Genomic DNA, 24,284 nt, shown 5'->3' on the forward strand with positions numbered 1-24,284 from the left:
ATTGTTCCTCATCACAGGTAAGGCTACATCTATATGTCATAAGCCTGCGCCCAGATACATACTCTCCCTTCTGAATCAGTTAATTTCTCAGGATAATGAGTTGTGTGGAAAAAAGTTTATTAATTCAGGTTACATGGCTTCTGGTATCTAGATTAGATAGGATATTATTTTAGTTGTGTACCATACAGACATCTGAAATGCTCTGCCATCAAAATCCAGTTAGGCTAGACAATGTCTGTTTCTGTATCTATTAGACATTGAAAATTCATTAGGTTTTCTGGGATTCAGAAATCAGAATTCTAATGTCTCATTTGTATTTGTCCTTAAAAATATCATTGCCCACTCTCTGCTTTACAAAAAAATTGAATAAAATAATTTTTATTGAATGAAAATCCTAGCTTAGAGCCATGAGGTATTTACAGGTTCTGAAGTGCTGATGATGAGTGCAGTGTTAATGATCTGACAGATACAAACTCGTGGGTAAGTTTTTTCTCTAAATAGAGTAATCTCTTGAATTTCTCTAGTTAATGTGAATTGGTATTTCATGTTCAGGGAGGTTAAAACTGGCAGGCTGGGATTCCTTGCATTTTTCTGGTTTTGATTTTGGTGCTGATAGCCTAACTATGAACTTCCTTATGCAAGGCTGCTAGGAACTTCCAGTCTGAGTATTTCTGGAAAAGAGAAGTGATTGAGTCTCAGCACTTAAAAATGCCTTGTGTGCTTTTTGAAAAGACACCACCATCTGTGTTGTGTTGAATTGATTGTAGTTATTTTGGTGATGTCTGTGTGTGTCCAGTAAAACAGAAAAGAACGTTTTAATTTCAGCGATGTCTGTGGGTTGATTTTTAACTGACTGGAAACTTTAGCTACTTTAGAGTAGCTAAAGCACTACCTTTACCTCTGTTTTTTTTATGTTTTCGGTCCAGAGTTGAAAGGAGTATATTCATAATATACATACATCTCAGTGTAGTGCTGTGCAGATTTTCAACTGAAACACCTTGGGCCTTAGTTTGCAGCCTATGTTCAATTACCCCATGAGGAACTCTGCATTAAACAAGTTTGACTTTATGAGGTTTCTGGTATCTTTACCAGGGCAATCATAGGTTCTGCTGTTCTGTGAAGTGGTAGACTAGTCCTTTCAGCCCAGCAGTACATATAGATATTGAGTATATCAGAAGTCTTTTAGGGGTTATGCCAAAGAAGTCCAGATGTATTGTTTGTTCAGGGACACAACTGAGAATCACTGCTAAGTTATTATGTGTATCAGGGCCAAAAACAAGATGAGCCTTTCAACTTTCCAGGCTAACAATTCCCAAATATATTTCTTGAAAGACTGATAAAGGGACAGGGAGATGGTGGGGCTCTGGCCAGATGTGGACTCAGCTATGTGTGATCAAACAGGGAAATCTGCCCAGCTGTGCACCTGAACTATTCCCACTCTGGCCCAACTCAGCTCAGGGGGATTTGGGCTCATTTACGCCCCATGTTTCTTCCTCTTCTGCCTCCTCAGCAGATATGTGTTTACATCAGGTACTTGAGTGATGTTCTGTGACAAGAAATAGTACACTGATGTTGGAATCCATAAAATTAGAGGATTTCTGTATATAATCTGCCAGCGGCACACTGACACATGGAATGACGGCTCTAAGTACTGGGAGACCAAAATGTCTCCTTTCATAGCATAAGCAAAGGTTGTGTATTGCAGGTATAGGGCTTCTGTAATCATAGACTAAATTTGAACTAAGATGTGAAAGGTCCTTGCAGGAGTGTGGAAGTAGAAATGTGGAGCTACACACCATTTTCTTACAAAATTTGATTTAGTTCATGTTGGGTGCTTCCCTGAAGAACCCATTTGTACACACAGCTTAGCACTCCATTACAGTTTTTCTTAAAATTCTGTGCAATTGGATTTTGCTTAATCTGTGCTGTTTTATGCCAGAACAAAAGATTATGCATCATTACATTATATACAGCAGAAAATTATTCAGAAGTGTCAGCTTGAGGGTTTTGGTAAAATTGAAGATTTTGTAGGTGAAAAGTAATCTTTCCTACAACATAGTTCATAATTGTTTTGGGGATGTAAAAGCCCAGTATTTTAACTGGGTCTTTATTCTGATTAGATTTAGTATTTTTATAGTAATTTTAGAAATATTGGAAATGTGCATACACATTTGCAATGCCAAACATTCCTGCTGATTCTAAATTATTTATTTCTTCCTATAGAAGTAGCTAAATCATCTTTCCCATGCCTGGCCACTTCAACAAGGCCAGGCTGGACAGGGCCCTGAGCAGTCTGATGTAGTGGGTGGCACCTTTGCCCATGGCAGCGGGGTTGGAACTGGGTTATCTTTAAAGTCCCTTCCCTCTCAAGCCTTTCTATAATTCTTCATGACTTGCAGGCTGCTAATTGAATCACAGTGCACTTCTAAACTATGCCACTCTTAAATGGTCCTAACAAATTCTTCCCTGAATTATATCTGGATGAATTAAGTTTGCAGGCTTGCTTTATTGCATAGCAAATGTTTTCTGATGGTATTCAGTGTTCTGAGGAGAGTGAAAAAAAGTGGGACAGGTTTCTGTGTCATATAGTATCTTGTTGCATTGGTTATGTGAAAAGTTGAATTTTAAATAACTTGTGTTAGTTGTGATAACACAAGTTATTTGTGATAACTTGGGTTAGTTGTGATTTTTTCCCTTACTCTCTTTGTGCATCATGTTATGTTTTTCTTTATTATAAGTTGATGAGTTATAGCAGCTGTCTAATGCTTGTATTATGGAAGTTACTTGGGGCACAGGGTATTTGAATGCTTGGTTCTGCCTGACCCTGATCATGCAAAAATGAGAGAAAAAGAATTGTATCAAAGCTGTTACAGATAGGATAAAAAAGAATCGAATGGAATAGAATAGTTCTGTTGGAAGGGAATTCCAGTGACTGTGTAGTCCAACTGTCTCATCACTTCATGACTGACCAAAAGTTATCTTGCAGATTTTGATTATGCAGAAGCTATTGCAGGAGAACTAGAATTAATATATGTTTTCCTGTCCAGCTGCTGAAAACCCACCAGATATAGTACTAAAAGCATGTCAAAAAGCCAAACACTTCCCTTTTGCCCCAAAACACTAACAGCTTTATTGTAAATTTGACCATATTTTCTTTCCAGTGTAAAAAATAGCAAAAGATTTCCCTATGTTCAACAAGCTTTGCAGCTACTAATAATTTTCTGTATGCTTTTAAATATTTTTCAATGTCTCCACTTAAAAAAAAAAGTAATTGTAGTAAATTGTAGTAAGGAAAAGGAAGTTAACTGCACTGAAAGCATATAGTATTGGCAATACTATCACAAAAATCCCAAAGTGAAGCTCTAGTGCTGCATTTCTGTCTGACACTTTTGTAGGTACTCTGTCTCTTTACCATGTGGTCCTTAAAATCATACATGAGTGTTGTTTAGGAGTATATTTGCTGTAGCCACAATCTTCAAAAAAGACCTCTTACTGTGAATACTCATAAGACTAAACCATTTGTTTCCACCAGGATGAAGCCTCCTGGACTCCCAAAGCAGTCATCATATATCCCAGGTAATTCTCACCTATGCAAACTAGACTTCTAGGTTTTAATTGGAAATTTACAATGCTGAAAGTTCAAACCTGAAATTTAGGAACTTATATTTGAGAATGGAATGGGAAGTCTTGAAGCTTTATTAATGTATAAAGAGTTCTCTCTCTTGGTTTCGGCTGAAAGCAGTTCCTGCCTTTGCTCTTAAATTTTCAGAATTTTAGACCTTAACTAAATCAAATGCTGTATTTATTTCTCATCTTTGAAATGTTTATTTTTGTAAGGAAATGTGTGTTTTTAAATAAAAACAAACTCTGGGCATGGTGTGTGGGCACACGTACTTAAAATTCTTTAAAGAGTTGTTTTTAGGAGCACACATTCCTTGTATCCTTGCCTGATTGCAAAGCCATGTAGTGGTGAATGACTTTGCTTGATGAACTTCAAAATCCTGACCTCTTCGAAATGAGAAATATAGAAGCTTCAGTTTAAAAAGAAAAATGATACTAAAATGCTAGTTTCTCCAACTGGTCTTTTGATACCTTCTTGCTTGTTTTACAGAAGTAAACACTGAGAGTGCACCCATGAAGATCAGGATATCTTTCAGTTTCATTGCAGCTGGAGTCAGTGACTTCATACTGAAAAAGGTTGGTTTTTAGACTACAGACCATGACAGTTTGTAACAGTGAAGGAAAATACATGTTTGTGTGAATACATTGTTGTGTATACTTGTAATACAGACTTGTCTGTATCTATGTGTGCACAGGTTTAACCTGCAGCTGACATGATTATGGAAAGCATTTAAGACTTCTATAAGCTTTGTGGAAAAGAAGTAATTCTGAAAAAATAGACTAGCAGTTACATCTACTTGAAGATGAGAATAGTGTGCTTTTTTAAACAAGAAGACTTATTATTGGGACAGTAAAATAAAGTTTTGTCATAACTGATTTTAGAGTCACTGATGCCTTGAATCTTACAATTGGGCAGTTTTCCCATAAAGTTAGAGTCAATGTTCCCCTTTCAATCCTGTTAGTTTTACTGAATTACTTATGTTACAAATTACCTGCATCACAGTATTTTAATTGTGTTTGTAGTAATTTTAAAAATAGTTGCTCTGGCGATAGGTCATTTAATTATATTTTGTCAGTAAGAAAGCATTAGCTCTGCTGTGAGTGATAGCCAGCAAGGCCATCTGCAATGCCTTTCAGTTCACTCACTCTGAATTGTTCAGATAAAGACTGTCAAGTGCTGCCTAAATAAGGAAGGAGCCGTGGTAGGGTTAAGTGCAGTGGAGGACACAAATGGAGCATTGATTCCAGGCATGCTGGAGGGTCTGAGCTGTTTCCTGCAGCACTGAACCTTTTAAGAGTTTTCATTGTTTCCCACAAAGTATTAAAATGCGAGTGTCTGCCATTCAGGATCTCAGGGAGGATGAAAATGAGGACTGGGAGGAAGAAGAAAAGGTGAGTTAAACTCCAATAGTTTTGCAAAGTACTTATTTCCTTCTATTTTTCCTCTTTAGGACAATAAGCCTGAAATGATTACCTTTCTCTTTCAGATCTTCCTCAAGCCTGTTATTGAGGACAGAAATATGGAACTGGCCCGAAAATGCAGTGAATTAATAAGTGATGTAAGTGATGGTGACTATTTGCACTCTTATATTTGCATTTCGTCTTTCAAATGCATTTATATTTATGATACATATTTTCTCAAATATGTACAGTGTAGTGTGTGCCCATCTAAGGCTCAAATAATAAAAGCCCACAAAATAATAGAAAAGCACAGATTACTCTGGTACTTAAATTATTGGCCACAAAAGAATGAGCTTTCCAGAGCACTGGGATGATAGGAAGCACAGGCCCTAGAAAGGAGTGTTTCAAAATGTGGGTCTCCGGCAGAGGGTGTCTGCCAGGAGAACGCCTTGGCTGCTTTCATCAGGAAAATGTGGTATTTTTTCTGGTTGTAGCCTAATTTTATGCAGTTTAATTGGTTTGAACAAAACTGGGTTCCAGTATACATAGATGTAAAGAGGGAAGTTAAAAATAAAAGATAAATTTTTAATGTTATCTTTTGTTTGTGCTGATAGATGTCCAAAACTGCTCAGCATATTGTTATTGACTATGCTTATAGGACAAATCCACTCAAATGCTAGAATATCTTTTAAAAATATTTAGCTTGTTAATTCTTGATATAGTTACTATAGATTTTTAAAACTGTGGATCAGTTATATAAACACCATAAACCAGGTCCCAGACATTTTAAATTGGAGTAGATCTGATTGCTTCAATGTAACAGGATCAGATTTACCGTGATGGAGATTTATTTTTGTTTCTCTCTGGGAGAGTGTGTCAAAAAAAAACTTTGTCCCTTCAAGGGCGCATGGGTGTAAAGAATGATATTTCCCCTGTGAGAAAGCTGTGGCAGGAGAGGAGACCTTTCTGAGGAGAGAGTGACTTGCCTCAACAAATGTTCTAAAGAAACCGACAAATGGTGTCTGGCTCATGTTGTAATACAATATTTAGGTGTTGATTTAATGGGAATAGAACATACAGAATCTACATTTTAGGTATAAATTTTAGGGGTTGTGTATCAGAAAAAAGTAGTCCACTCAGAAGACCAGTATCTGGGACGTGAAAAGTGTGATTTGACAAGGTCAAAGTTTCCTCTTTCCTCTTGTCCATACACCTCCTACTTCACTTTTCATAGAAAGAGTGCCGAAAATTGGATAGATCCTTAAGAGAGACTACCAAGATGAGCCCTTTGTAAACTCACCCTGCTTTAGGAAGCAGTAGAGATTAATAATATTTTTACTGATAGATATATACAAGCTTTCTTTGGGAAAAAAGGGCATATGGTGCGTTAAGTGCCTGTCAACTCTTGTAAAGGCAAAAATGAAAATGGACCTGAAGCACTTATATGACCCAATATACATTTGCATCCATGCAGCTTCTTTCTGAACATGGCCACTGCTCTTAAAGAAAAAAACTCCTTGAAAAATGCTGAGGAAATCTTTCTTTAACTGAAAAGGAATTATTACTCTGCTGTGTACCCATTAGGAGTAATGTTGGCTATGGCTCTTAATTAATGGATAAATGGAGTGGCTGTATTTTCTTGGATTTTCTGCAGGGACTTGAGAGCTAAGGTGAATAGCTAAGTCAAGCCAGCCTTCTCCTGCTTATAATGGTTCAGGGATGTGGACTTTTGCTGAAAACTTGTGATGCATTTAGCCTGCAAGTGTGTTAGATTTTCCTTGAGATAAGTCAGGCATAATGGCAAAGTGTTATTAATGCTTTCAAAGCAAGAACAATGTATAATGGTCCATACCAATCTAATTTCAAAAAAGAGGCTCTTTGTTTAAAAATAACATCCAGCTTTGGGGCTTTATTCAGTCTCTGATGAAATCAGTAGGTTTTTCTTCATTGGCTTGAATGGAATATGTATAGAATATGAATTTTGTTTCCCAGAATTTTTTGCTATAATGGAATTTCTTATGACCAGTGAAGTCCTTTGTACCTGGGCATAAATTCCTCACCCTGCACATTTCATTGTGGAGACCAATGAATTGCAAGGAGTTTGCATTCTTACCTTCCATTTTTTGACTTACTGACATTCAGAACTTTTAATATATTCCTCATCCTTTTTAGCATGAACCTTTCAGCATACTATTATTTGTGTGGACTTATGATTGGTGTACATTGGTACATTTTATTTGTGCAGTGGTTTTATGGCGCTTTCTGTTTGGCCCTTTAGATGACCTTGGGGGAGCAGCCTGTGTCCTTGCTGGCCACGAGACTGGGTGATTGTCCTTTTCTGATGGTGGAGCTGTCAGCACATCTCCATCAGAATGCAGAGCCAGGAGCGCACATGCCTGAGATACTGGGGCTGTGTTATGCTTGCCCTGCATTCTTTGCAGGCTGACTTTAATTTGGCAATATGGTTTTGAAAAAGTGTTACACTGGCAGTCCTTGGTGAATCTGTAATTGCCAGCCTTGAGCTGTACATAGGGGAAGCTGTGAAGTGTTTATGTGCTCCCGTTCTTGAGAAAATCCCCAGTTTCATTTGAGGTTGGCAGATGTTTGTTCTGTGGCTGTGATACCCCTTGGATTTTTTCTCTTGACAGTCGTTCCATTTAATCTCCCTCTATTATGAAATTTTACTCCACAGATGTTTTCAAAACTGTCATGTGTGTTTGATTTATATGAATTGCCTTCCTCTCCAGGCCTTTTCTCTTCCACATTGAAATTGAGCTCGTCCATTTGCTTGTAGTGCATTTTCATCTCTTTTTTTGTTTTGATTATGTGGTGGGATGTTGTCAGTACTGTTATAAGCAGAGATGGGAACAATTATAGAAGGTAATTGACCAAACTATTACAATCCTTTTTGGTAGAATGGCAGACACCGCCTTCTGAAGATTCTGCTGAATTGCGGTAATGAGTGGTACCAGCACTTCCTTTCCTCTAAAGCAAACAAATAGGACTGCTTGCTATTTACCTGTCCTTGCACAGAGTCCAACTTAGCTTTAGGATGTCTCTGTTACTCAGCAAAGTCCCAAGAGACCTAGGGCCAATAGTGGAAACACTGTGCCAAAGTGGCAGGTTTTTGACTGCCTAATTCTGGGTGCAGCTGTTCACCTGGACCCACCAATACTAGTCACAACCTCTAACTCAAGAGGACCTTGAGTTTGAAATTGCTGGAGATTACTAAAATACTATATATTTTAATAGCAATACTGTATGCCTGCCATTTTCTCTTGCTTTACACTAGATTCCTATGGCCACAGAGAAAGGATTCTGTATTAGATGAATCTGTGGTCTGACACAGTCCTTAGTCTTATAAGAGATTATAAATTCAGAAATGTAAGTTTGGAAAGGTGAATACTTAGTGGGAAGAAGTTTCCTTTTGTTCTAGCATAAAAGCTAGATAAGAAGGTTCAGACATTTTTGTTATTTTTCTAAACAAAAATGGGTATTTTAGATATGACAGTTCTATAGTGGATCTTGGCAGGATGACTGTTGACATGGTTAGACCATTGATGTTAAGATTAATATGAATATACTCAAAAACTATTTTTAATAAAGTTAGATGAGCATGTGTCCCTGAATAAAAGAAATGGTGGCTACTTGGATTATGCTGTTACCATTGGAGTCTTTCCTTTAGCCCACAGTCTCCCTTCTGTTTTTCCCCCTGATAAAGGCTGGTGGAACAGGCCATGGGTGAGATGAATTTTCTTGGTGAACCAGGAAGTTTCGGCTTAAAAGTTGGATGCCCTTGTTTTATAAAGTTGATCTTCCCATATAATATCCATTAATAAAAAAATGCAGCTTGAAACTTAATGTTTTGGTGGTTGTCTAGGAATTTTAATCCACTTTACTGGATAGTTGTGTGTGGTCAGAGTTGGTTTTATGATGAGTCAGGGAGAAGAAAAGGATCTGGAGAGAACTATGAAAAATTGAGCCTTTAGTGAGCTATTGAACTTCAGAAGTATATTGAAAGAGCAGTGGCTCCAGGCCACCATTTGCAAATTCTTCCTATTTATTTTTTTCACAAGGCTTACCAGATCTGCTCAATGTAAACAGTGTATTTTGTGGTGAGGGGTAAGCCACTTGCAGGCAAAATTTCCTATTCAATATTTAAGACATCTGAATTTTTAATTACTGACTTTGAAGAGGAATATTAGCTTCTCTGCCTGTTCATTCCATTCATTGGTTATGTTCAATCATAGGCAAGCTCTTGAACATCTTTCTTGCATCATTTACACTAAATATGTTTTATAACTGCAAGTGTCATGACTTCATTATACTTGTCCCGTTTCATCTTCCATCTTTCTGATTCCAAGCAATGTGGACAATACTGTAGCAGAATGGAGTTTGTTGGATCAGAATTTGACCAAACATTTTATTATATGTTCTCTCTAAATTGTGTATTTGAGTCTGTATGCATTTTGTAGCTTCCATGGGTTACTGTAACAAATGTGAATAATAAAGGATTAAGGAGGTGGCATTAGTCATTTACTGCTTTCAGTTTTTTTGAAAGCATGACTTCTATAGCAGAACAGTTTTGTTTCTTCTAGTCATGTTCTGTCATTCCCCCCAATTAAGCAATACCTTAGGAAGCTTTTGTGTTTGATTCTTGAATGTAATTATTGCTCTGCAATTAAAATGGATATAATTACAGTCAGCTTTCAGATGTCTCTGGATGATATATCTAAGTTGTGAGCAACATGATTCTGTCTCCTCTGTCAGAATCACAGCTTTACAGGAATTTCTACTGGGAATGCCATCAGATTCACCCAGTAGACAATCAGCTCTGTAAACTTCCAATGCATGTGTGCAGGTTGGACAGTAAGTGCCTGCTCATACTTACCATAAAAATGTCTTTTTGTGTGTTGCTCTGTGATTACCTGTGTGTATGATGTCACACACAGGTTACATGAACCATTGGCTTTGTGAATAAAGTCATGACACAGTAATGTTACCCATTGTTCACCAAAAGGTTTTCTTTGAGAATAGATTGTAATCCACAAAAGCAGACAATGTGATGTGGAAGTGACGAGTAGATTCTTTCAGTAGTTCAAATCTAAATGAGCTCAATATCAAGCAAAATTTTTTCTTGTGTGAGGATAAAGTAGTAATGAATTTGAGATAAATTTGGCATTATCTAATCCATTTTTCAGTAAACACAAACTTTGCTTTAGATAGCACAAGAACTGAATCTGTGTAAGCTGCCATCCTTCTCATAAGTTTTCCAAGTAGCTGTAGAGGAGCATGCACTAGAACTTGTGATATCCATTAAGGATTCAGAGAAAGAGGATATTAAGGCTGCATATTTCTGTAATGCTCAGATGCAGATCATATTGCTTCTGTCAGTGCTTGTCAGCAAGTCTAGAGTGCATAAATTTGAGCTGCTGTTAGGCAGAATGTGAAAATGAGGTTAGAGAAATGGTAGCAGATAATAACCATGAAAGCTTAGTACTAAATAATTCAATTTGCATTGATCTAAACAATTCTCTGTACAAAGAAAGAAATGTCACTGAAAACATCTAAGGCTGTCCTTGTAAAGTGTCTGTCGTTAAAACTTACTTAGTCCATCTCATCATAATTCACCATCTTTCTTCATGCAGTTTGTATATAAAGAGTGTCCCTGCATGTTAACCATGCCCATAGATTTTATCCTTCTTGCAGTCTCACTAATGCAAACAATAACTCTGACTCTAGCAATGCTCATGTGATTGTTATACCTGCCCATACTGTTTGCCCCATTGTAAGAAAAAGATTGGTTGCTTAAAAAAAAGTTTGGGCTTTTTTTTTTTATTTTTCTTTTTTTTCTTTCTTTTTTTTGTTACCAAATCCGTCATAGTGTTCTGATGTTTTTTTTTTCATGGTTTCCTATGTGCATACACATTTTAAAAAAATGCCTCAATTTAAAATTTGCTTGGTCTTAGAGAAATTCTGTAATTACTTGAACGTCATGAGTGTTGGGTACTTTGTAGGCAATAGTTTAGCAGTGGCCTCTTGAATTTATTCATGTGAGTCTTGAATTCATAAAGGGACATTTGATGATATTATACAGATTCTATGCTTGCTAGGTCTCTGTTAGAAGTTAAACAATTTTTATCTTTGAGATCAAGGATCAAGGAGATCAATTATTCGATTCTTCTTTCTGTAGAGATACTAAAACGTCTACAACTGTTGTGAAAATGTGCTCTAGATGTAGAGAAAAGTCCTGTCTTTTTCATCTATATTATTAAAGAGTTCTGTGACTTTTACATAGCCCTGGTAATGTGCGTGAGAACTCGTAGCTTCCCTTTATGGTTTAATTTGATCCAGCCGGAGGTATTTGCAAGCTGCCCAGCACAGTATCCATGAATAAAATAAAATAGAAATACTACTAATAATAAAAAAGTTAAAATAACCAATGTTTGTTTTTCTGTGTGTGTGTTTTTAAGAGCAATTAAACTTCTTTTTCTTCTCTTTGTAGGTACACTATAAAGAAGAGTTTAAAAAATCTAAAGGCAAGTGCATATTTGTACCTGACACCCCGCAGCTAAAACATGTGAAAAGCCTTGGTGCTTTTATTTCTGAGGTAAGATCTAAAAGACTGAAAAATTTTCTTGGCGTCTTATCCTTCCTAAAAACTCTTTCAGTAGAGTACTGTGATTTTTAGATGGGGAAGGATGGCTTACTTCAAATAATAATTCTGTTTAAAGCTGAAGTGAATTCAAAGGCTGTAGTTAGTGTATACTGCAATGTGAATAATAATAATAATTTGGAATTACATGACACTTTTGTTTTGGGATTTGAAGACACTTTATTAATGGTTCTGAGCAAGTCCTAGCTATCCCATTTTATGTGTGGATAAACTGAGGAATAGGAAAAGAATGTTGCACTTTCTGCAGTGATGAGGTTTGCAAATTACACCTGTGCAAAATTTCCCTGCTGTGGAGATTTCACAGCCTGATATCAAACAGGAGACAAGGAAAATGTTTCCATGTTATCATCCCTGTCCCCCTTCAGCAAGAGGGCTGGGGCAGACATCAGGTCATTGGTGGGTTGCCTGAGCACTTGCATATCTGTCTGTCTGTCTGTCTATCTATCTATCTATCTACCTACCTACCTACCTACCTACCTACCTATCTCTGCATACCTGTGACATGTGCACACATACACAGCTTGAAAGAAAGAAAAGAAAGATCAATAGCTTCCAAAGTGTCAGAGCAGCATTTACTGCCAGCTCTTCATGTCCCAGGTACGAGGTGCTGTAGGATTCCATCTCTGATTATTTTCCACAGGTAAGAACAGCAGCAGAAGTTTCACCTGAGAGACAGCAGCTTTATTTAGGAATCACTGGTTCTGAGTGATTTTTCTGTCCCTATGGCCCTTCAAAAAATTAAAATTTTGATACCTCATTTTTGTGCCACTTTTATGATTATAATAAAAAAGTCCAAGTATCACTCTGTGAGGTTACATAAATTCAATTTCTGATATACAATAATTTGCTATGTGGTTTTCAATATGAATGCACCAATTAAATACTTTTCTTGTATTTATCTTCCTGTTGTCTGAGAAGGAGTGGCATGTCCCAAGGGAAGTAAATCTGATGTAATTGCACTTTATAAGAGACAGACTATTGTAATCTACAGAAATACAGTATATAGAGAGTATTTATCTAAACTGTCAGATTTCAGTGAATCTGCTGCTAATTATTAATCAAAGATTTAGAGAAATAAAAATATTCTAAAATATTAAACCCTCTAGGTTTGATATTACCACACTTGTGAGCACTCTGCCTGTTTATTCCAGCATTACCTGAAGCCAATGGTGTGATGGATGGTTTATCTTGTAAATTACTGACCTCTAGTGTCCCATCACCTGTATTTGCAAATCTTTGACACACATTCTTAACAGCAGTGAAAAAGAGCCCTCTGTTTTGGGAAACGGCAACAAATATTACAGTAAATTATTGATATGTATGCATATAATGCATTTGGAGAATTAGCCTTTAGTGAAGGACTGTATATTTCACAGTAAATCAGTGACATTAGTATAATTGGAAGTATTTTTGGTATTTATGATTACTTTCACAGTGGCAGTGTTGCCATTACTGTTTTATGAACTTGGAAGACTTAGAACTGAAGCAAAAGCCTCACACATTTTTAGCTATTGTTCTGGTATCTCTTGTAAAACCCCTTTGTGAGGAGCTGCCAATACTGAATACTGGAGGAAAAACAGGATAAATAAAATGTAATTTAAAAATGAGACTGTAATATGAACAGATGAAACAGAAATTATGACAGACAGGCAAACTTCAGTGTTCCTCCCCTTTCTAGCTACATTTAGTTGCTGCTACTTATTAGTTGGTAAAATATTTATGGTTCACCTCCCATTTGCTCCTATTGTTCAGGACTCTGTAAAAGAGAAAGAAGAAAAGTAATTTTTGGATTTGAAAATGATCTGAGAAAGGATAGAAGAAACTGCCTTGCTATTTTATTTTGTATTTCCATTCAAATTATTGAATTTAATTTGGAGATATTTTGCATTGCTTTGTGAATTAGGCACATGCCCATAAAGTATTATTAAAGATGTTTTTGCTAGAAAGTTAGTGACAGTGATTGAAATTTTTCCAGTTCTGTTCTCTGCCATTTCACTTACTAGAAAAAATAAGTAGTATGTTTACTGTGTCTTCATTTTTGCATTTTCTATCACCTTTTTCTGCCCTCCAGGTGAAATATAAAGGAGCTGCTAAGAAAGACCTTTCCAACCCTCTCTATCAGCAGATGCCAGCCACAATTGACAGTGTATTTGCAAAAGAATTAATGCACCTTCAGAGCAAGGTACAACTCTAGAATTGCAAAAATGATTTTTAGATTACCTGTGAGTCAGAATAAGTACACTTTAAACAAAATACTGAAAGGACACTTGATTGTCTGCTTGATTTATTTGGGTGAGCTTATCATCCAACTTCTTAAATTCAAAAACTGCTCATTTTTAAAATGTTGACAATTTTACTTACGTTTATTAAATATGCATTTAAAAGTTGCTAGTGCATTCATTGATCCAGTAAAACCTGTGACTACAATAAGGAATTATTGAATTCAGTGACATTGCATGGTCCATATAGAATGGGTGACTCTTATGTAACTTTTCCAGTTGGGTGTTGTATTAACATATATTAAATGTAATATAAAATATTTGATGGTGAAGGCAAGAGAAGAGAAAACTGCTTTAATGACTTCTAAAGGCACTTAGTGGTAGCAGCAAATGTATTTCTGATGATCTGCATACTACTACTTACAACAAATTTTATACAATTAAAATATGAAATCAAGTATATTGAATATAGTATAAAGCTTGTAAACAACCAGCAAAATAGTAAATTCTGGTTCAGTTGCCTTCAAGGACTTAAAAATACAATACCCTAAGAGTAGGCAAGTGACCCTTCACTACCACTGACCTTAGTGGAATTATGAATGTTAAGCATGTGTAATATGAATGAGGCTCCAGATTTTCATTGTTACTCATGAGAATTACATCAAATAGATGGTCGTGGCTTTCTGTCCACCAAGCATTTCCATGGTTTTCTTGTTTTTGCTTTCTCCTCTCTTAAAGATATCAACTACATATGGTTTAAAACAGCCAGTGCATGAAGGGAACACCCTTCTAAATCCATAATATTGATTGTATCTCAATATGCATTCTTGTAATGCAGTGACACTTTTTCAGACAAAGGAAAATATTTATAAAAAAAGAATGGACTGAAATTTCAGGACAGTTTGTGGAAAAATGTTTTGATATAAAACATTATGTTAATCAAGGCTATATGAAGCAAATACAGTAACACATATTTTAGTTTTCAGAATTTGAAAAGGAACATATATACACAAGTTAAAGCACCACAGTAGCTGAAATGACATTAATGTGACATTTCATTGTAAAGTGAATGATTAGAGGAATTATAGTAAAAATAAATTGGGAATTAAATTTGTATAACATTTTTAAGCCATTAGCTTGATTTATAAAACATTAGTTAACTATTTTGCCACAGATTTACTCCCAAATTCATTCCAAATTATTGCATTCTACATTTGTTTACCCAAATGAGGTTAATTAACATTGGTGATATGGCAGAAAAGATAAATAACTGAAACTAAAAATGAAACCATTGGTTCATAAAAAAACCCTTTTAAGGAAAAGACTGACATTTTTATTTGGTAGTTTTTGAAGGCTTTCTTCAATCATCCAACAGTTCTAGAGAAAAAAATATGCATATAGGCTGAGTTATATTTAAGCAGAATTTTTTCCCACAAAATTCATACTATCCCCTTAGGAGTAGATGCATTATAAATCATAATATACCATAAAACTTAAAGATACGCTGACACATTTTTCCAACTTGTGGTTTACTGCTGCAATGGACCTGAATTTAATGCTACTTTGAGAGAGCTCTCAGGGGATTTTCTAGTGAAAAATCTTCTCCACAGTATTCAAATCTAATCCATATTGTGCCTATCACTGCAGTACCTAAGTAGCTAATACAAGGATTTCAGATTTCATCTGGGTCAGGATATGGCAGAGGGGGTTTCTGCTGCATCTGTCTAGCTGGGACTGTGCATTTGCAGGTCATCACTTCAGGAGGAGGCTACAGATATTCCATAGGAAGGACAGAGAACAGCCCCAGCTGCCCATGGCTCCAGCTCTGCTCCAAAAAGGCTGCTGCAAACACAGAATTGCAGTCTGTTTCTGAGTTGTAGTAAACTGATTTTAGAATAGTTCTGATTTCCCGAGAGGCGGAAAATACGAGTGTGTGTCCTTGTCCTCCCTACCCACACTAGAACAAATTTACACCTTTGACTCCCTTTTCATGCTTCTTGGATGCAATGCTGGGCTGGAATGCTTTCGCGGGCAGATCAAGCAGGACTCCCCTTGCTCTGTGGTGCCGTGTTCTTGGCAGGATCCACAGCCTCACATGCCAAGCAGGTGCACTGGGGGTAGAGGATCATGGTGGGGGAGAAAGAGAGCCCCTGACTTTCCCCAGGCTGGCTGCTGGCACAGGCTGGGTGCCTCTGGCAGAGGATCTCCTTACACAGGTGTGTCCCCCACAAATGGGCTCTCCCCTGATGTAAAGCTTGCTCCTGAAATGGTGCTGCTGCTGCCCAGCAGCCATCTCTTCAGCCTACCTATATCCAGCCCCGTTTAGTAATTTGATACACAATTTCAAATCACACACACGATTTAGGAACTTGGAGGAAACTAGGAGAAATATCTTGTTTTTCTCAAGGAGTTATCCCCCCCCCCCCCCACAGCTGCCCTCCACTGTCCTCTCCAGAACCAACAGGCTGCCACAGCACCACTGACCACGTTGGCATTCCTTTAACTCTTGTGGCAATTGTCAGTGATCTCAGCTGAGCCAGGATCTCCTCCTTCAGGGGTCCTGCCATGCAGTGTCAGCACTGACTTAAGGATCTTGCTGTAGTGGAGAGTATAGCACCCTGACACATGTGGTTCTCTTCCTGTGCAGCCTCTTCCCCATACTGGCTGTATTGAATCATACTCAATTCTGTCTTCAAGATACTCAGGAAAGCCTGAAACAAGACTTCCTGCTGCCTTTTGCATGAAACCCATGTTTACTCTTTTGTGTTTTTTGTAGAACTGGCATGAAGAAGGAAATAAATACCCATAGAGAATGATATCTATCCAAAACTAGCAAAAAAACCCCAAACCAAAACAACAAAACAAAAATAACCCCAAAAACCAAAAAACAAAAAAAAACCAACACCCCCCCCCCCAAAAAAACCCCAAACCAAAACAAAAAAAACCAAACCAAAACCCCCCAAAATCCCAATGTTGTTTATGGGAAAAAATGTTTCAGGAAAATGAAAAAAAAAGTTTCACAGTCTCACATACTTGGGTGGCTTTTATAATTTAAATTTTTTTCCTCCTCACAGAAGATTTGACAGTGGCCTTTTAAATGCCTTTTTTGAGAGTGAGCAGCCAGATTTCCCCCCTCTCTCACTTTTATCATAGCTGTCCCCAGGGAAAGCTAAAAAGAGGAGAAGCCCCTGTCACTGAATAACTTCACTCTCCTCACCAGCCTACAAAGTTCTCATCAATTTCCCTGCTTTTCACAGTGAGAAAATAAATTTGATGAGAGCAGTCTAGGTAGGGAGCCTTCATTTTGATTTTTCTGAAAGGAAATGGAAATTTTTGTAGAAATTGCAATATTCCTGTGGAAAATATTGCTGCAGGAAAATTTCTGATCATTGCTAGCTCTGTGCCAAATCTTTTTCTTGTCTGAGGATCAGTATGCTGAATACTTCCTTATGTAAAACAATATTTTTCTTAATAAGGTGTCACAAACAATGATAAAGATATTTAAAATTGCTTGGGGGAAAAAATGTTGAAAAAAAAATAAACACTTCATCACTTTTTCATCACTTCATTTTTGCCATAAGAAGTGATTGCACTGTTTTTCTTCTTATCTAAAAGGGATAATCTAAAGCAAACTGAAGGCAGTTTAATTTTCTACTTTGCACGGGGCAATATCTCAAAGAGTCAATGTTGAACAGTATTTCCTGTTTCTTTATAAAGGTGATGAGCCAAGAGAATCTTAAGCAATGTTTTCAACTTCCAGAAGAAGTTTCAGAGGGTTTTTTTGTACTACAATAAAAATGTTGTTGTTTATTACATAATTTCCAATCATATTACACATTATCAAATTATTTTATGTAATTTTCCAGGGTTTTTTGTGGTAGGAAATGTCATATTGAATATTTTCTCTCTGTTATGGTGGTAGGTATTAGTCTTCTAGACTGCCATATTCTGTTTTATACAATTACATTGGATAACCTAATTCTCTATATGGAGATTAAAGTGATGTTTTTGGTGTTCTTGAACATTTCCTTCTACGAAATCCTACTTTGTGGATTTTAAGTTCAGAGCACATCTTACTGACTATAAATGGAAATAAAAATAAAAATGTCATAGTGTTTAATGTATGCCAAAACAGGGGGCCAGTCAGACCTGGGTTAAAGGAACACAACACCTTCCTTAATGCAGCTTCCTATTGACACACTGGTGTAAAAGAGAGAAGAAAAATAAAAAATGAGTACTTACAAATTGGTTCAATCTGAAGTCATACCTACTTAAATAATTGCCTTGTATTTCTCAAGTTAATAAATGGCACCACTACAGGGTAAAGGTTATGTCAGTGACCTATAATGCTTGCTCTCTGTGTAGAGTAGTTTCATATGTAGATTTGATTAAGAAAATTCAGTTTAGCTAAAACTTGAAAATCAGCATAAGTTGAGAAATAAATGTATGCATACTAACCTTACTAACCTATAAAATAATGTTACTAATAATATTGATGAAATAATGATAAATATTTTTTCATGCTTACTTGGAAGCGATTTACAAATCTGGGAATAGCTCTGCACTAAACTGTCCCAAGCTAAACTAGACAGCTATTGAACCCCTCCTAGCCTAGGATTGCAACAAGACTGCTTCAGTGAGTTAATGAAAATAATGGGAAAAGATAGGAGGAACTGATGCCAAAGCAAGTGAAATATCGCTACATTAAGCTAAAGAAATGGTCATCCTTTCCCAAGACAGCGGATACTCATAATTTCTGCTAAATTTCTCACGCTGAGAGTTGATGTGTTTTCATATCTTGGATACATAGCCTATTCACCAAGGGAAAAATAGAGCTGTTGAACCAGCAAAATGGCAATGTAATAAAATATCTGTAAATTAGTAGATTTTGGAAGTAACCGTATGGGTCTTCTGTTCATAATGGCATTAAGAGAGGAACATCTTAAAAGTGTAAGCAAGGAGAATAAGCAAAAGAGTTTTTGTGGCATATGTTTGTATAGTAATTCCACTTTTGTGGGGAATCATTTGTTAGTGGAGCTTCAGTTGTGCTAAGGATTATGTGCTTTTCCATTTGCAAGATGTAAACAGTGTAGGCAAGTTATGGACTCTGTTTCACTGTCAGTTGTGTTTGTTCCTGCAGAAGGCTGATTGTGTTAGACTGGATAAGGCGGTGGCACATTTTAAGGTTTCTGATTTGATACTTTTGTTCACATAGTAGCAGTGAAAAAATACCCTTACTCCCTTCTTGTCTTAATGTCTCAGCCTGTATATCATTTTGTAATCTGAGATAGTCAGGGCAGATAGTAACATATTGCTTTGGGCACACTACTCTGTAACTCAGATGAAATCTTGCTTTAAGCAAAGCCAGATACAGCATTTTCTCACAATTCTAGTATCCTGTCCTAAAAGAGTCTGAATCTCTGTAGTTGAGAGTTTCCGTCTCAAAACTTTCACAGTATTCTTTTATTGCTACCATGGGTTTTTGTGTCAATCCTTCTCCTCCTAATCAGCTTTCTATCTTATTTAATACTTGCTGTTTTCTTATGGATTATTTTAATGCTTGCTCATGAGAGCTATTAGAGAATGAATTTTCTTGATGGTTGCTACATTTTAGACATCGAAACCTGGTGAATTTTCCTTAATATAAGCCTAAGAGCTTCTGACAAGGATATGTGTAAGATGGGCTTTTCAGGCAGTTGTAGTGTGTGAGTGTGTGTGTAAGTATAACACAGTACAGTGAAAGATGGATGGATGCCCAACAGTGAGTTCCATTTCTATTATAAAAGTAAAGGTGTTTATAAATTCACAATTCAATTCCATTTTCATTTACTATGATGACAATTGAATGTAAATATTATTTTTCTTTGTGAACCTGGGGCTAAGTCAAAATTCATATTGTTCTGGTTGCTTCCCAACAGTGGAAGAAATATAACTGTGGGCAATGGGTTTATAATAAACAGTAAAACTGTTTGTTTATGACAAATGCATAAAATATTTTTTTCTCTGAAAATGGAGAATAATTATATAGCTGATTGCTTCAAGTGTGTTTAAAAAAAAAAAAAGCTGGCTTTTGATTATGTTTTCCCTGGGCTGTCTTCTCACCTTGTTAAGCTTAATTTTCTGTTTGTATATTACTATTTCTTTCCCCTGTCTACTCATGCATCTGTTGCAATAACATAGGCAGAGAAATCTCACTGCTGACTATGCCTCATATGTCTCTGTTTTGGGTGGAAGCTGCTCTCATTTCAGTGTTCTGGACCCATGAAGGAGTTAAATTATTTATTAAGTTTCTTCCTGAATACAGGTAGACTACACCACTAGGTTTAACCTAGCTCATGTTATTATACCTGCTCTTCTCAGGTCACAAAAGTATAATGTTGCTCTTTTCAGGTTCTCTATAAACAAAAACATGATGCTGAGAAAGGATTTTCAGACTATGCACGTATGAGGGAACCTCCAGATGTTAAACATGCCATGGAAGTCAGTAAACACCAGAGTGATGTAAGTACTCTCCCATCTGAAATGAGTGTGCTTGTTTTGGGTAGATACATCTGCTACAGCTTACTGAAATGAATTGGACATGGAATATTTCCATATTTCCTTAGTTGCTATTTTTTATAAATTATTTGCTCTGAAGTAATTTAGGACAAGGTGTGTGTATAAAATGTGCTCTGAGTAACAGTATATGAATTTTATTCTGAATGCAGTGGAAAAGGATAGTTACTGTTAATCAATAGTAACTAAGTGCTATCCCTTTGAAATAAAATTGCAGGCACAGGTTTTCTGAATTCACTTGTAGCTACTTTTGAAGTGTATTCTTTGTTTAAATGAACACCAGTGTTGTTTCAGTGTCCTCATCTGCCAGTACTTGGGCAGTTCTTCAGGGGTGCTGTGTAGAGGAGACAAGTGAGCTGTTTCTGGCCTGCTCTTGCACTCTTTTATGCATATGAATGTTTGTTCTTATCTCCTGAATATGTATCAAGTGAATTTTCCAAAGAATTTAATAGACAAATAAATGATTTATTTTAAAGAATTTGAGCTGTAGTGTTCAGTTTGATGCCTGCACTGGTTTATACCATTTGACCAAAGTATTTATTCTTGTAGTTTTATTTAGATAACTTACAAATAAATAGGAGTACTTAGCAGTATTTTGAAAGTTGATTGCTTTTTTTTTCAGCTTGTTATCTTCCTGAAGTTCTGAAGGTTTTCACAATATCAAAACCTAATAATGGTCTTTATATTTCTCATTAGAATCAGGTCATGTTTGATTTCGTGGTCAAGCTAGCAAATACTAGCACAATGCATCATTGCTTGGGGCAGAAATGCTGCCCAGATTAGTCTTGAATGATACAGACACAACCTTGAAGAAAAATTTATGTTAGTTTTAGGTTTTGTAAAAACTTACTTGTCAGAAAAACAAATTTTAGGAGAAGATTGGTTAAAATAGTGATGCCATTTTAAGGGGTACACAAAGCTTTTTAGGAATAGCTGATGCGTAACCTGAAAAGTTATGATCCAGTTCCATTCTTGTTTAGGTAACCAAATCAATTGAGGCAGGCATGTCATTTTACGACACTTTTTTATTAGATAAATGGGATATTTATTTGCTGCTAACAATGTAGAAAACATAGCTTGGATGTTAATTTCAAATTATCTTAAATTTACCCCATTTTCTCCTACTAACAGTGCAGCAAACACTCTAAGGTTATGAGGGCTGAAAACTAAATGTCAGTGCTAGATGTATGTCTGTGTGCAGAATCTTGACAGCTGGCTGCTGATTAAAAGGCTGCTGGAAAACTTCAGGGAAGCATTATGTTTGAAGAATAATTTTTTTCTGCTGCTGGGAAATACCTGCAATGGAATTCCCAGCAGTAATTTGCAACCTGCCTTGATTACAGAATTCCCTCTTCCTGTCAAACACTGTCCATTTCTGCTGTTTGGAAGCATCAGGGTGTCATGCTGACAGAGCCTAGAACTGGGAATGTGAATGCCTTTCCCCAGAAGCAAGAGGTTTTTTATTTACCTAGCAGTAGGAATGATGGTGAACTGCTACGAAAGGAAATAATGCTGGAAAGATGTGAATCCCTCTCAGAGAAGGGACTATGAGGCACTAGGAGGAATATGAGACAAGTTCCTGTAGCAAATTCATCATACTCAGAGCGTTAGTATGCTAGTGCAAAACCTATTCCCCTTCTACAGCTGTATATCACCTGCTAATAGAATTAAGGAGAGCAGGTTACAGATGTGAGGATAAATGAAATGCAGTTGTTTCATCTTTCACCCTTAAAACAAGCAAAAAAAAAAAAAAAGAAAAGGAAATGAAGGAAAGCATGGGAGGGAAGGATGTTTGATAAATGAGAACTTTTAACAGCATGTTAGAAATAATGAAAAAATATGAGGGAAATTATTTTCAGCTTGAGCAAACTTCAAAAAATCAAATAAGTCATCCAAATGCAACACAAAACTCTAACCAGTTAGTTTAATGTGTTTAAGAACAGATTCTTTCTGGTTGCTCATGAGTAGCTGCAGTGCAATGGACAAATACCTATCACACATAAGGGAGCAAGTTATGTAAATCTGGTTATTGCTTGGCAGAAGCACACATCTCTTGTGGGTAATATTTGGGCATCATGGTGCATAGCTGAGGATTTCTTCTTTTGTAAGTACAGGTGTAATTAAGAACCATGTGAGTTTTCATCTCAGAGTCAGAACATGGAACAGCGATCATCCCAAATGTGGAGCATTCGTCTTTCCACACTGTTTCAGGGTATCTGTGTAATCACAGCTTTGAAAGTGCAGAGAAAAAGAAGGGAAACTACTGGGCAGGTAGAAGGACAAAGCTCTTTTATCCACCATTCAGCACAGTTTACCTGTGGGAGCAGAATGCATGTTTACCTACAATGCTCTGCCAACTCAATTCAACCTTTACATGGAGGGTTTGCATCTAAGAGGATTAGGATGTGTTTAAGACTATTTACTCAGCCTTTAAATAAAGCTGACATTTATACTGAACTCTGTGAAATGTCCAATTTCCTTTAAAAATTAAAACTGTATTCAGCTCACCATACATTTGTGCTGACATTTTGAAACTGTCAAGTGCTGTAGGCCTTCACACCACTTTGAATATCATTAACATTCTGGGCATGTTTACAGGCATCATTAATATGTTTGTGCAGAAACTGGGTAACGGGGAAATACTGTAAAAACTCCTGAACAATGTGATTATGTCTCATAAAATAATTTTTCTCTTTTTCATACTTAGACTGAAGAAAATTGCTCTCAAATGAACACAAGTAACTTTTGAAATGACAGGAAATATACTTTAAAAAGAACTGAATACCACATAATGTTTGAAGGCAAGCATGTTTATCCAAACCAGAGTACCTTTCTCTATACCACATAATGTTTGAAGGCAAGCATGTTTATCCAAACCAGAGTACCTTTCTCTATAAATTGTGTTTGTGTTTTGTGAAGTGAATGTTAATGATGTGACTTTGGCACACAAAGTCATTTTCAGAAAAGTGAAGCAGGGACCATCAGCCTACTTTTTCTGTGCTGAGCTGATCAGTTAACTCATCTGGAAGTTTCCAAACCTGGGACCAAAACTAAGCAGTGGTCTTAAAACAATGTCATGTCATATTTTTGCTTTATGTGTATCTGAGTACCATGTGAATGGAAGGATGTAGTTGAATGGTGAAATGACATGACAGCTACATTTCTAAAGCAAAGAAAGCATTTGCTTTGTTGGGTCCATGTGGAAGCTGCACACAGCATTTGATGAAGGTACTCAAAGCTCTGCATCATGATTTTGTCTGTTCCATGACCTGGTCCATCACTGGGCATTTTGAATACGAAGACAATGTTAATATTTGTACAGCAGTTTAAATGTTCTGCTTCGTTAACTGGACTGATTCTCTTCACAACATTACATCGTATGAAGTAAGGATGTGATCTTCTGATCTTACAAATAAGAAAACTGCAATACACACATCTATGGACATTTAAAAGACAGTTTGCACATCTGATTTTAAGGCCCTGGTATCTTTTCTCTTATACTTATCTACAAAGAGTGCTTTTTTAGAAATATTAGTTGACAGCTGGGCAAACTTCTGATGTGTATATATACACTTTCCACTCCACATGAGGTCAGTAATGATAATTTTTATGTTTCACTCACCATCTAAATTTGAATATTTAAGATGTCTGTATTGTCTTAGGAGTAAGTTGTTTTTCATTTTCAGGGTATAAGGCAGTCACAGTCACACACACAAAAAACTACATTCTTTCTGATAAGACCAAATCAGCAGATCCTAAAGTGAATGTGCTTAAACATCATCAGTAACATACCCAAATGTTAATGTTTGTTT

The 24,284-nt window shown here is 36.5% G+C and overlaps 1 protein-coding gene across 4 annotated transcripts in view; it reads left to right on the top strand.

Moving 5' to 3' along the window:
• The window catches only part of NEBL (nebulette), a 245,696-nt gene that overhangs the window by 150,832 nt on the left and 70,580 nt on the right, over window positions 1–24,284 (top strand). For 2 of the 4 annotated variants that reach the window (XM_059489448.1, XM_059489453.1), the window contains exons 1-5: window positions 4,874–5,013; window positions 5,109–5,180; window positions 11,528–11,632; window positions 13,770–13,880; window positions 20,308–20,418. The exons of the other annotated variants lie outside the window; for them this stretch is intronic. In XM_059489448.1, the coding sequence (XP_059345431.1) occupies window positions 4,948–5,013; window positions 5,109–5,180; window positions 11,528–11,632; window positions 13,770–13,880; window positions 20,308–20,418 (465 nt within the window). In that variant the 5' untranslated portion in view covers window positions 4,874–4,947. Of the gene's footprint in view, window positions 1–4,873; window positions 5,014–5,108; window positions 5,181–11,527; window positions 11,633–13,769; window positions 13,881–20,307; window positions 20,419–24,284 lie in introns of those variants that run through there. 4 annotated transcript variants of the gene reach the window in all.

This window comes from Ammospiza nelsoni, chromosome 1 (genome assembly GCF_027579445.1).
Source record: "Ammospiza nelsoni isolate bAmmNel1 chromosome 1, bAmmNel1.pri, whole genome shotgun sequence".
Classification (NCBI taxonomy): Eukaryota; Metazoa; Chordata; class Aves; order Passeriformes; family Passerellidae; genus Ammospiza; species Ammospiza nelsoni.